The following is a 13,550-nucleotide window of genomic DNA, read 5'->3' on the forward strand; positions in this document are numbered from 1 at the left end:
AAATGAATCCTTCTTCCTGTAGAATATCAAAGTATAGCATCACAACATTAGAGAGCCTGAAAGATCCTGGTACCACAGCATCCTGCCAAACCCCTCTTCTTCCTATGTCTGGTGGGACAGCATCTTTGGCAAAGCAAAAAATTGTCTTTTCATCATAGAAAAGTTGTGGGAAGCATAAATTAGATGGGGAGACAAATTTTCTGGTTTCATTTTTTTTCCTTGTAAAATTAAAGCACTGGATATTTATTATCGCTCTACTGTTTCTCCAGGCCTCCAAGGGAAAGCGCCAACACACACAGCAGCATGGCAGAGACTGGAGTTAATAGGAATTGATGGAAAACATCAGCCTTAGAAATATTCTTAAACTTAAAATCTCTTTTAGAAATATTTACGTAAGAAAAGTATTTTACCAGTCAGAGTCCTGCCAGAAAACAGATGGCACACTCAAACTGGATAACTGAGAAGCATTTAATAAACAGACTATTTACAAAGGTGTGGGCAGGGTTTAGGGAAAGTTAAAAAAAAAAAATTGATGCAGTACTCCAGGGTCGGTAACAGCAGGGAGCTGTTTCCACCATCAACAGAGGGACGCAGCCAGCCCACAGAAACCAGTGTGGGAAGAGTCATAGGGACAAAAACTCTGACCTAATTCTCTTTCGTCCTCTCTACATTCTCACTGGCAGAACCAAGAGATGTCAGGGGGCAAAGGAGTCCACTGGCAAAGGAGTTCAGGTGCCTGGACCAAATTGGAAAGAAGAATGGAAAGCGGATCTGGAGAAGCAAATTGGAGAGAACTGGTACAAATACTGCACAGAATTATAAAGTTTTATTTATTTATTCTTGGAATAGTCAGCCCACAAAAACACAGTAACTAGTTTTATAGTGCTTAATGAGTGTGAGATACCTCTTTTTGGTGTCTCTTTGAATCCAAGTGTACCTTAGGTCTCCTAAGCCTCTGCTGATTTGATCAAAACATTTGGAATAAAAAGAGCGTTCTATGCTCACATAAGCTGGAGAAATGCTTGCTAGAGCCTCAATATAAAGAAAGGTAAAAATAAATTCATATATGTTACGTATGTGGGTTTTTCTTCTTAAAACACTAGATGTGTAAAAACAAGGAAACAAATGTGTCTAACTCATGGGATGACTGAATGAGACCATCTGCGTAAAGCATTTTGCACAGAACTTGGCACGTAGACAGTGCTCAGTAAATGTTAACCACTGCTGCCATTACCACCAGCATCAGCACCTGCAGGTGCATTCTGTCCTCTCAGACAGACTGGGAAATTTCCCAGTTTTTACACTTGTAGCTCTTTGTGTCCCTAGTGCCCGGCTCCGTGCCTTACACATAGGTAGCATTCAATTAACCTTAGACTATCAAGACATTAGTGAGAGTTGTCGTATGCTATGTCAGGCTGTATTATTATTCAGTAATTATTCATTCCTCTCCCTTCCTCCCTCTTTAAAAAGGGTATTCTTCTCTGCCCCCACATTGATGTTGAGCTTGGTCCCATGACTTGCTTGGGCCCCTGGAATGTGGGCCAGTTTTGTGCAGAGGCTTTAAGAGGCACTGCAAGCTTCCATCAGCCCTTCTGTGCTCCTGACTTCCACTTTGAGAATGTCACATCCCAGACAGTGGGTACTCCTTCAGCCCGAGTCCTGGAATGGGAAGACATGTGGAACAGATTGTAATTTCATCCACAGCCTGTAACAGTGCTGCTTCGACTGTTCCCTCAGACTCAAAATAAAAATGTCTGTTTCTATAAGCCACTGAAATTTTGTGATTGTTATGCAGCAATAATACAGAAAAGTCTGACTAATACATACGCTTAACAAGGTTATTATGGCATGCTGGAGTGGAAAAGAGGGGAACTAACATGCTACTTAGAGTCCATTTCTGGAGTTCCAATCTGACAACTCCCAGACACGTGACCCTAACTGGGCAAGCCTCATTAAGCCCGACCTTGCTGGATTACTGTGACAAATAGAAATAGTACCCACAAAACACCTAGCACAGTGCCTGGCACATAAGAAATCTTGATAAATGTAAGCAATAATAAAATTAGCGATAAAGGATGGCAAAAATATCTTCCCCATTATCCATAACTAATGTGCTAAACTGGAAATTATTTATCACCATTAAATATTTCTTTAACCTCAGGTAAATAAACAATGAAATCATTGGTCAAGCTTGCAGCTTACAAAAGAATCTAATAGAAAATCACAGTTTAAAATATACAATGTGCTCTTTCTAAACCTTCTAAAACTTCTGAGTAGTCAAGAATATGAATTCCTGTTGTGTCAAAGAATAAGAATGCATTCTTTGTGAAGGAAAAAAAGATTAAATTGCATCTTCCAGACTAGTAATTTAAATTGTGATCAAATCCACTGTAAGTGGGGGCCCCCCAGTTAATCCATTTACTGTGAACATTATTAAACATTTATTAAATGCCTGTGCATGATAAAGAATTTCAAAGGTATGGTTTTGTTCACTGAGCTCCAAAAAAGTCAAGAACATAAAACTACTAAACGAATCAACTAATCCTAGAATATGCAGTTTCACAAAACAGGAGCACTGCAATTACTGAAGCACACAAATAGATTTTTGATCCATCTATCAGGAAGGCATTCAGAAAACTATCACCACTAATGAATAATAGAAGATTTATTTGGATTGTAAAACTTGACTAGAAAAGAAATTTAGCTAAAATATGAGCTCAATTCCCTGCCTTTCAAAAGAATAAGGGAAAGGACTTTGTGGAAAAGATATAACCTGGTAGTCACTCTTTAAGGAGCTCAAATAAATTTAGGGAAGTGTTTCTAAACCATACGTAGAGGGAATGCTTGGAGTGCTTAAATGAAGATTCCTGAGCTCCCAGCCCAGACCTAGTGAATCAGAAGCTTTGAGAATTGGGCCTGGGAATCTGCATTGTTAACAAACTCTCCAGCTGATTCATGGGCATGCCTAAGTTCGAGAACCACTAAACAATGAAGCCATTAAATAACCTTCGGCAGCTGATTTAAAGGTTCTAGATAGACAAAAATCCAAATAAGTTTAGGCCATTCCATGCACAAGGGTCAAATGAAGAAGACACCAGAGTCTGGACTTGAGACTCAGTAACAGCTATAGGGCTAAATGGCCATTCATGTTGCCAGCAGCTCAAGCCATGATTTTTAGCACTTGGAGGCAAAGAGCTGATGGATCATTCAACAGGATGCAAACCCAACAGCACCACGGTGATGATTTCTCTTGTTGGATATACATTTGCCAAACTTCTCCTCAACCCTAGCATCCCCCTGGCACAAGTCCAGGTAATCATTCCTCACCAGCTTCTTGGTCTTAGATGTTAAAATCTACAAGAGGTGAGGGGAGAGGAAGTAAGATGGCTAAGAATATTATTATATGGAAATTTTAAGCTTCATAAAAAATTTCAACATCAAGTCTAAACCTTTTTTCCTCTAATATAGAGACAAATATAATTTTACTTTCTAAGAGAAGGGAACAAAATAAAATGAAAAGGGGGAAAGGAAATTGCTACTACAGTTTTAAAAATTAAAAATCCTCTGGGAAAGTAAATCAGAAACATAGAATGAATGCAAAGAAAAGAACACTGAGTTAGGACTGAGGGGAGATGTGCGTTCTACATCCATCTATATCCCTTAATGAACATGTGATCCTACACAACTCACTTAGCTACTCCTTAACCCAAAAGAGTTAACGTTTATAAGAAATAGCTTTTTAAATCACAAAGTAATGTCAAAATGTAAGTGGCATTATTATCAGCGACAGCAAAATTTATTTTATACAATCCAGAATCTAATGGAACACATGCAAAGCAGTGAGTTGTTTGTTCAACAGAGGCAAAGGATATCAAACTCTTGGAGTCAAGAATTACAAGGGCAGCTATATCATCAGATGAAATTATACACACATTTTCTGAAATAACACCCAAGATGAGAACAAAATAACATGGTACAAATGGGGAAAATCTAGGCCCCTCTCGCCAAATTGGTCCTGCTCTTCCCTACATCAAGCTACACCAAGAGGAAACTCCACACACAATAAAAACAACACAATGTGGCTTAACGTAGTCATCTAGGTAGCAGTGGTTACTGATTCAGTCCAACACCCTCCTGTTGACCCACCTACCCACATCCACCTGAGTCCCAAAGATAAGCTTCTTTCACTGGAGAGCCACACAAACAATGGGACTGTGAGGAAAAAGGAAGGGTGATTAATGGCCAGTGCTGTCAGTCAATGAGACCAGGGTCCTAAGGACTTTGCAATCTGTTTAACGCTTTATTGCCTTCCAGATTCTAGATCAACACCAAATTCAAATGTATCTAGGAACATGCCAGGAAGCCCACACTTGTCTTTAGATGGGAGATAGCATTGGATAGTGCAGTTACTCGAGCTAAGTTTGAAACTAGGCTCCAAGTTATAGATCATCTCTGAACGTCAGTTCATGAGTTGATGACTATTAGTTCTACCTCACAGGGCTGTTGAAGAATTAAATAAAACCTGACTATAAAACCCTTCATACAGTGTGTTGACCATTGTAAGTACTCAGAGAAGTCATCAGTCCTCCTAGTCAAGCATTAGCACAGAGTAAAAGTTATTTCCCCTGCTTTCTCATTTTGTACTTCAAAGATGAAAATATATTCCAATCAAATGGCGAGTTATATACAATAAAACAGAGTATGTGGCTAAGTCAGAACCCAGTTTTCTTGACCTTTACCTTTTCCTTCATTATGGCCCTGCAAACCAATTTTACAATTTACACTAGCCATAAGTAGAGCCCATGTATACAAAAATTACAGTTTAAATTTGTGATGGTACATACAGTTTTGTAACTCCTATCCAATACTGAATACAGTTTCTCAAATCCTTTTTCTAGTATTACTGACATACAGTTAGTCCCCCTATAATGACACCATCCCACTACTTATTTTAATCATCATCATCATTACGGGGAACAAAAAGCACCCTGTGAGTGTTATAGAAAATGATTTAATATACATAAATGTGTCTCCAAAACTGTAAAGTGATAATAATACCATTTACACAAGAATGGTGAAGACACAGCCCCTGTCTTGAGATATCTACAATCTAAAGAAGACTAGAAAAATGTACAATGCTAATCAAAGAACACACATACATATGCCTGTGTCTGGGAACATGTACTCCTAAAGACAAATAATGAAAATAACAAGAATAGAAATAGATATATACATACACACACAGACATATATCTACCTGTATCTATGATGGAGAGTGAATAAATAGGTAGAGAAAAATGAAACTATTGGTACAATTTTGCCCCATATTTTAAAATGTTTCTATAAAAAATCAGTTCTTACAAATAAAATCTTAAAATGAATTTTTTGTAAAGAATGTCCACAACATGCCTTCTCTAGTCTGTCATGTAGACATTTGTAGAGGCACACCTCCATAGAGTAATGGAGCATACATGGTGCAAATGCCCGTCAGTTAGGGGCAAGACATGCCTGTGAAACACGAAAGAGCAAGCAACTAATGTAATATCACTTCAGCAAAGCATTACTATAAAGGGAAAGATTGGCACATAAGATCCATTTGAAAATCCATTTCACACTTCTAATTTAAAGCCCATTCAAATGTAATTTACTTTATCAGTGCCCTTAATTTAATGAAGGTCAGAAGTGTAATCAACAGAGGTGACAATTACTTATGCTTACCAAAAGATAACCTGGTAATAGTAAGGCTGAACAAGAATGACAAAACACAGGGACTCTCACTGAAAAACATGGCTATTACTGTATAACCAGGTCTTCCTACAAATCAACGCATTCTAAGGAAAAGCTTTTACTTGCATCATCTCTGCACCAACGCAACTTCATTTTCCATTCTATTTTAGTGTGAGAATCTCTCTTTACTATTCCACTGGTGACCGTTCATGAGAGGTTGTGGCACTTCTGTCACAAAATATTAAACTTACCACTCTCATCATCTATATTGAACCTTCCAAGACCACTGCCATCCCTGATGGAGTACTGGATCTCTCCATCCCTCCCGGAGTCCTCATCTTGGGCAGTCACCTGTAGCACACTTGTTCCAATACGTGAGTTTTCTTTTACAGATCCAACAACAGCAAAGTCTGGGAAATAGGGAGTATGGAGGTTTTCATTGACATCCACCACTTCTACCTCAACGAAGGAAACAGATGACAGAGAGACAGGTCGCCCTTTGTCTTTGGCCCGAACTGTGAGATTATAGAACTGCTGCTTTTCATAGTCGAGCTCTTTGCTCAAGCGGATGGCACCACTTGCTTTATCAATTTCAAATCTCCCATTATAGTCATTGACCAAAGAATAGCGCACTTGACCCCCCAGTCCAAGATCTGGATCGTGGGTCTCTAGCCAAGCAATGACAGTGCCAACGGGGAGATCTTCAAGAACCTTCACACTATAGCTACTAGGAATGAAAGCTGGGGAGCAGTCATTGACATCATCCAAAAAAACCTTAAGAGTGACAACCGAAAACAGCTGCTGGCCACTTTCTGCCCTGTCTCTGGCTTCTATTTTTAAAGAGTAGTTTGCTTTGGATTCCCTGTCCAATTGGTCAGCTACATAAACGATTCCAGTTGAGCTATTGATGGCAAACTGCTGCGTATCTGTCAAGACTGAATAAGTCACCTCACCATTAGAACCCAAGTCTTTGTCTCTGGCTTCCACTTGAATAATCTCAGTACCAATACTTGAACTTTCAAGAATGTTAACTGAGTAACTGTCTTGAAGAAAAATCGGGCTATTGTCATTCGCATCCTCCACATTGATGGTGAGCAACCTCCATGAAGATTTTTGTGGGTTACCTAAGTCGTAGATGGTGATATTAAGGAGATAGAGGTCTGTGTGTTCTCGATCCATAGGCATAAGGACTTTAAGTTGCCCAGTCTCCATATCAATATTAAAGCAACTATCTGTATTTCCATCAGATATTGTAAATAGCACCTTTCCATTGAAGCCAGAGTCGGCATCATAGGCTTTAATCCTCAGGATGTTAGCACCAACTGGCAGATTCTCCTTCACAGCCACATCAGAAGGAAATGACTTGTCAAAATGTGGTCCCTGCCTATTAATTGAATAAAAGTCAAGAAATCCATCTTCCAGATTCAGCTTACCGTTTGCTTTTGCCTTAATGAGTAGTTTCTCTGCCAGCTTTTGAGCCACACGAGTTTCTCTACAACTGAAGCTCTTTGAAGACACCTTCCCATGGAGGACTGAAATGTTAACAGACATGGGATCTGCAAAATTCTCTCCATCGGTTGCTGTAATCCTGAGGGCAAAATTACCATTTTTAACGCCAGAATTCATCAGTGACTTTTTAAGCTGTAAAACGCCAGAGTCTGGGTTTAAATAAAAGAAACCAAGTTCATTTCCAGAGATGATTTTGTACTTAACAAGTTCAAGTTCATCAATATCGATTGCTGAGACAGCTGTGATGTGACCCCCAACTGGAAAGTCATAGGAAATAACTCCCTGGCAAGCCACTTTTTCAAAGAGAGGGCTGTTGTCATTGACATTTCCTATTCGAATAGTGACGTTGACCTCACTTTCATGGCGGTATGGCGAACCCCAGTCAGAGGCTCTTACGATGAACCTGTAAATTTCTGGAGAGGATTCAAAATCCAGTTCTTCCGTTGTGCTAATAACACCTGTAAACTGGTTAATGGCAAATGGTAACAAATTGAGGCTGGCAATACTATAAGTGATGTACCCATTTTCTCCTTTATCTTTATCAGAAGCTGAAACCACGAGAACGGTCGTGCCCACCGGAACGCTTTCATTCACAAAAGCATCATACAGGGGCTGCTGAAATTCTGGGGTGTGGTCGTTGGCGTCTTCTATGCTGATAGTGACTTGTGCTTTTAAATCTCCTTCCTTGTTTGTCACCCCCAGTTTATAAACCTCCTTCTTAACAGTATTCAGTGGCTGTGCTGTGACAATCAGACCTGACCGAGGATTAATTTTGAAGTACTGGGCATCCTCACCGGGAGATAATTTGTATTCCACATCTAGCGGTTCAGGACTTAATTTTACTATAGCAACCATGACACCAGGAGGGGAAAATTCACTAATGCTCACGTCATACATTTCTTTTTCAAATCTAACTGGGACAGTGTCTCTTTTGGGGTTGGTGATGTGGACTATCATTACTGTGGAAAATTTCTGAGGTGACCCCTTGTCTTTTGCTTGAAGAGTGAGATTGTAGCCATAGGGAAAGCTCTCCCAGTCTACCTGCTTTCTCTCCTTAATCTTGTACTCGTTCATCCACTTTCCTTCCTTAGCCAGGAAGAACTGATCTAAAGGATCCCCAGCCACAATGGAAACAGACTCAATCTCTCCATTGGCCCCCTCATCTAGGTCATCGACTGTCACCACAGCATATGTCGGCTCCTTGTCCAGTGAGAAAGGAATATGAGTGACAACGTGGATAGTTGGGGCATGTTCATTTACACGTTCAATGTGAACATAAAGCTTTGCAGTACTGCTCACTCCGTTGTTTCCATAGAGTTTCATTCCCCGGTCCACAGCCAAAATTTCCAGATCATACCTATTCTTTTCATCATAATTTAATCGTCCACTTAAAGAGATGACACCACTTGTGGGGTGAACTGAAAAGAGATCAACTTTGTTTTTAAAGTAGTAGTAGAATTCTCCATTGGAACCGATATCGGCATCTGTTGCTGTCACCTGGGCGACACTAGTCCTTAAAGGTGTGCTTTCTGCTATTGTAACAGAGTATGTTGTGGGTGAAAATAACGGTCTTAGATCATTCATATCTAAAACCTGTATATTCACTTTGGTCCATGCTTCCAAATCCCCTCCTCTGACAGAACCTTTCACTATCAATAAATAATTGTCCTGAATTTCCCTATTCAATATGGCAGAATTGCCACCTTTAGTTCTTATTCTGAGAAAACAGAAATCTGCAATGATGACTTCCTCTGCTTTGAAAAAGCCTTCCTCGTCTCCAGATACTATTCTGTATTTGATATCCCAGGATAGATCTATCAAGGTGATGCCCATTCTACTCTGGCTGTTGATGTAGGTCCTTGCTGCTGAGTTCTCGTACACTGTAGCATTATAAATGGAATGTGTGAAGTGGAAGCCCAGGGGCCCAGTCCCTGGCAGTCCCTGGGAGACAGTGGCCAAAAGCTTGAGAAGCAGGAGGATGAGGCAAGAAGGAGGAGGCCGTGTACCCACACAGTATCCCATAGTTATATCCATCACATCATACTTCCATCCTGGAGGGGGAAAAAGAGAGAGAGAAAAAATAAATTAACCTAGAGGAAAGTGGGAGAAGGAATAGGAAATAACTGTTACGAAACAGTGCTTTTCAAAAACTTTATTATAGGGGCTGGCCAGGTGGCGTAGTGGTTAAGTTCACGCACTCTGCTTCTGCAGCCCGAGGTTCATAGGTTCGGATCCAGGCTGCAGACCTAGCAGCAATTGTCAAGATATGCTGTGGCGGCGTCCCACATAAGGTAGAGGAAGACTGGCAACAGATGTTTGCTCAGGGCCAAACTTCCTCACAAAAAACCCCCAATAAATTTATTATAAAATCTTGTTACTAAAACATCAATACAAGAAAAAAATTAGAAAACGCACCACACTAGATGACAAAGAATTCAAGATCACTAAGATTTAACCTTACTTTGTCTGATTTTTTTTAAAATAACACTTTCACACTGCTGATGGCATTGTTCATTGGCACGAGATCCATTGCATTCTGAAGTTCAATTTAGAAATATGTCCTGGAAACCTTAAAAAGTGCATTTACCTTTGACTTAGAATTACCTTCTAGGCAATTATCCTATGGAAATAATTAGACAAGTGTACATTTATAGCACAGTTTACAATACAAAAAAACCTGAAAAGATACTAACAGCCCACTGATAGAGAATCAGATAATTTGTGCCACATTCATAAAATGAAATACTATACAGCCATTAAAAATGTGTATTTTCAGATGCATAAAAGATCATAAAACAATAAATGTGGTATGATTATACTATTTTATTTAAACATCTATATGCACAACTGCATTTTTACATTTAAGAAAGATTAACGGTGTTGTGGGATTTGGGGGCATATTTGCATTTTCTACTATTTCCTCAATTAACATTGTTCACCAATGGTTACATAATCACTTTTCAAACTAAGGTCTTTTAAAGAAATACTTCTAAGGTATTACCGTCTTTTGTCATGCTTTTAAACTGATCAAGATTTCTGTATAATCCACTCCCATGAGGAGGAACAAACCATCATATAAGGAACAAAGCAGAGAGGACAATCCCTAAACCGTTGCATGATGTAAGTGATGTCCATGAATGGCCTGTGCTACTCAGAACAAGGGTGTTGAGAAAAATTTCGTGCAAGAAAAATTTAAAGAATTACAAAGGATTTGTTTTCTTAAGAGTAATTTAAGGAATCACTTCCAATTATTTTGATCAGCTACTATTAAATTTCCACAGTCACCACAGCCCTATAAGTAGGTAGATTAAAAGATAAAAACAGTTTCCTATTTTAACCAGTAAAATCTGTCAAGTATTTAAAATAGACGGGGGATGAAAGGGTTATTTAACAAAGAACCGCTAAGTCTATTTACACGCTGATGGCTCAGATTTTGAGAATCCCCCAACTTATGAGTTCTTCCACCAAGACACACTCTGCAGGACCCTCACCTCTGCTTCTCTTTCTCCTCTACGGGGAATGCGGAGATAAGGGGATGGGAAATAAATCCTCTTGCACACTATGCCTTACACATTGTGTCAGGCATTTCCCACTTTGTTGTATTGAATCCTTACAACAACCCTAAGAAATAGGTACTATTTTACCCAACTACATGTTAGAAACCTGAAAGTTAGAAAAGTTAACCTATTTGGTTGGGACATTGGCCCAACCAATGTAAGCAGCAGAGCAGGATCTCAAACCCCGGCCCTTCTTATTCTAAAATCCATGCCTTTTCCCATTACACCATCATTATCTCTAAATTACTTGTTACAAGAATGAAATAATTAAGGCCTCCTAGAAGCACATATGGCATAATTTATTTCTATTGAACTAGTCACCATTTATCTTTGATAGAAGAGCATAAAACCCACCCAGCACTTCTGTTTGGTTCTCTCCTTTCTGGTTTTTAACTAGTTCCAATTACTGGCTGAAAGCTGAAAAATATCCTATAGAAGTTTAACATTTTAAAATATTACAAATTATTTTTGTAGTTTATAAAACACTTTCATACCCAACGTTGGCAAGGCAAATACTATATATGCCCCTTTTTGTATATGAGACCATCAAACCTCATTTTCCTGGTAACAGAGTCTGGATTAGAACTCATGCTCTCCACACCCCATAGGCTTTCTCATTTTTTTTTCCAACTCAGCCTTGCAGGAGATTCTCATAAAATGAAATTCTGGGCACACATTTACTTGGTTCCCACTGGGGATGAAATATGCCTCCCTGCTGTCATCTGCTGAGTGTCTAGAAAATACTGAGTAGGCAAGTAGAAGGGTACAGTTTAATATTGGGATTTCATAAGCAGAAAAGATAGTAAACATGAAAAGCAGAAAGACAGGATAACTTTTTATAAAAGAAGTTAATTTCACATGCAATTCCTCTGGCTGGCTGTCCTTAGGAAATGCCTCATGTGCTAAGTGTGCAAAGCAGTAGCCTGGATGCAGCAAGTTCAAATACCCTACCCAGGAGAGTGGAGAACCCCAAGGGACGAGTGTGACTGGAGGTACCTCTTTGTGGAACACACTCAGCTGAAACACGGAAGCAACAGGGCCCTCTTTAGGGATCACAGATGTAAACCAGGAGAAGCTGTAACAATACCCTCATATGCATCAATAGACTCTTATTTCATCATCTGAGAATGCTCCAAAGGAGAATATGTATTTTTAGGTTCATTAAGAACATACCGGAATGAGACAATGCTCTTAATACGGGAATGACCAAAGGCCGTGTTACACTCTCTCCAAGTAGAAAACTGAGGTTATTCCCAGCATCTGCGGGGAAATACAAATTCAGTTTCTGCCTCATTTCCCACTCGCTGTTCTACATCCAGGGCACTATCTGTGTGAGAGTAGTTTTGCTGATACTTTGCCCAAAGAGTGTGGACACCATGGTCATCAGAGAAGAAAATCACCCCCAATGGTAAATTCAGTTCAACTGAACTTTTCTCATTCTGATTCCCCCCATTTGCATCCTGAATCTTGACTGAAGGAAACCTGATGAGAAGAAACGAGACGCCTTTGTGCATCATTCAATTCCCACTCCCAGTATAGCACATCCCACACAGGAGGCACAGAATACTGGTTTGCTGAACAGAACATTAAGGCACAGATGTAAACCGGAGGACCAGGGGTCTTTAATACGCTGCTTCCAAATCCCCCAGAAGAAGTACATCTTATCTCAGGTAACAGAATCAAGAAATTATACAGACTCAAATGAGCCTTAAAGATCGTCTTGTCCAGTCTCCTGAGTTTACAGATGAGGAAACTGAGGCTCGCAAAGACGAAGAGATTCCCGTATTACGAGGTCTCAGGTCTCCCAGGTTCAGAGCTGATACTAAATGGAAATATGTGTCAACTGAGTTAGTCTTTCTTCAAGTTATATAACAATTTTAGCACTGCAGTTTGTCATCATTTTGCCGTGATCTTTGTTTTCTGACCCCTTCTGACTCTCCCTGGCGCTACTTCCTCCTCTAAGTAGTTAACTGTTTACAAGTAAACATTTAAGTGCCCTGAGGGACAGTTGCTTTTACAAATCCTTCTATAACTCCTTCAAAGCACAGAACGCTGTCACAATATGAAAAAACATCATTCACTTTACTCGAAAACTAGTACTTTTGCATCCTGAGTTTTTCTTTCAGCAAGATCCACTGCTAGAATTTTTTTCTCATACACCAGAATCAATGATCTTATGCAAATACACAATACTTCAAACGGAAATGGAACAGTATTATTGTGTACTGAAATTTGAATTTAACACCAAAAAACTGAGCAGAACTAAGACGGTCAGCTTCAGTTGTTGAAACCAAAATATCTCATAAGGTTTTTGTATCTTTATTTTTGCAAAAAGAAAAAGAAAAAAGCCCTATCTGGTGCAAACTAATTTAAAAGCCTTGCAGTTTCTTCCACTGATTTAGAAAATAAATGAGTGCTAGAAGTTAGGAATTCTATAAAATTCTGCAAAGTAAACATTAGAATAAGAGTTTGGCTTCCTTTTTTTAGCATGCCAAGATGACTGTTAAGATGTTTTTTAAAAAAATAGTATTGCTTTTTCCACATTGAAGCCAAGCTATTTGTGAAGCCAATATGACAGTTACAGTGTTTCAGATGCTCTACACATTGATTTCTTCTACTCCTTCTGGATTATTTTAAAGAAAGCACTTAGTTCCCAACCTCAGAGCCTATTTTCTACGACTTAGTCCCATAATCAATAATTTTTGACATGATCTCCAAAGAGATCATCAAGCCATCAGTCTTGGAGACATTTATTTT

At 39.2% G+C, this 13,550-nt stretch overlaps 1 protein-coding gene across 2 annotated transcripts in view; it reads right to left on the reverse strand.

The window, feature by feature from the left end:
- The window catches only part of FAT3 (FAT atypical cadherin 3), a 616,260-nt gene that overhangs the window by 481,114 nt on the left and 121,596 nt on the right, over positions 1–13,550 (reverse strand). For both annotated transcript variants that reach the window (XM_070490463.1, XM_070490462.1), the window contains exon 2: positions 5,979–9,287. In XM_070490463.1, the coding sequence (XP_070346564.1) occupies positions 5,979–9,270 (3,292 nt within the window). In that variant the 5' untranslated portion in view covers positions 9,271–9,287. The remainder of the gene's footprint in view (positions 1–5,978; positions 9,288–13,550) is intronic.

The sequence above is a fragment of the Equus asinus genome, chromosome 20 (assembly GCF_041296235.1).
Source record: "Equus asinus isolate D_3611 breed Donkey chromosome 20, EquAss-T2T_v2, whole genome shotgun sequence".
Lineage (NCBI taxonomy): Eukaryota > Metazoa > Chordata > Mammalia > Perissodactyla > Equidae > Equus > Equus asinus.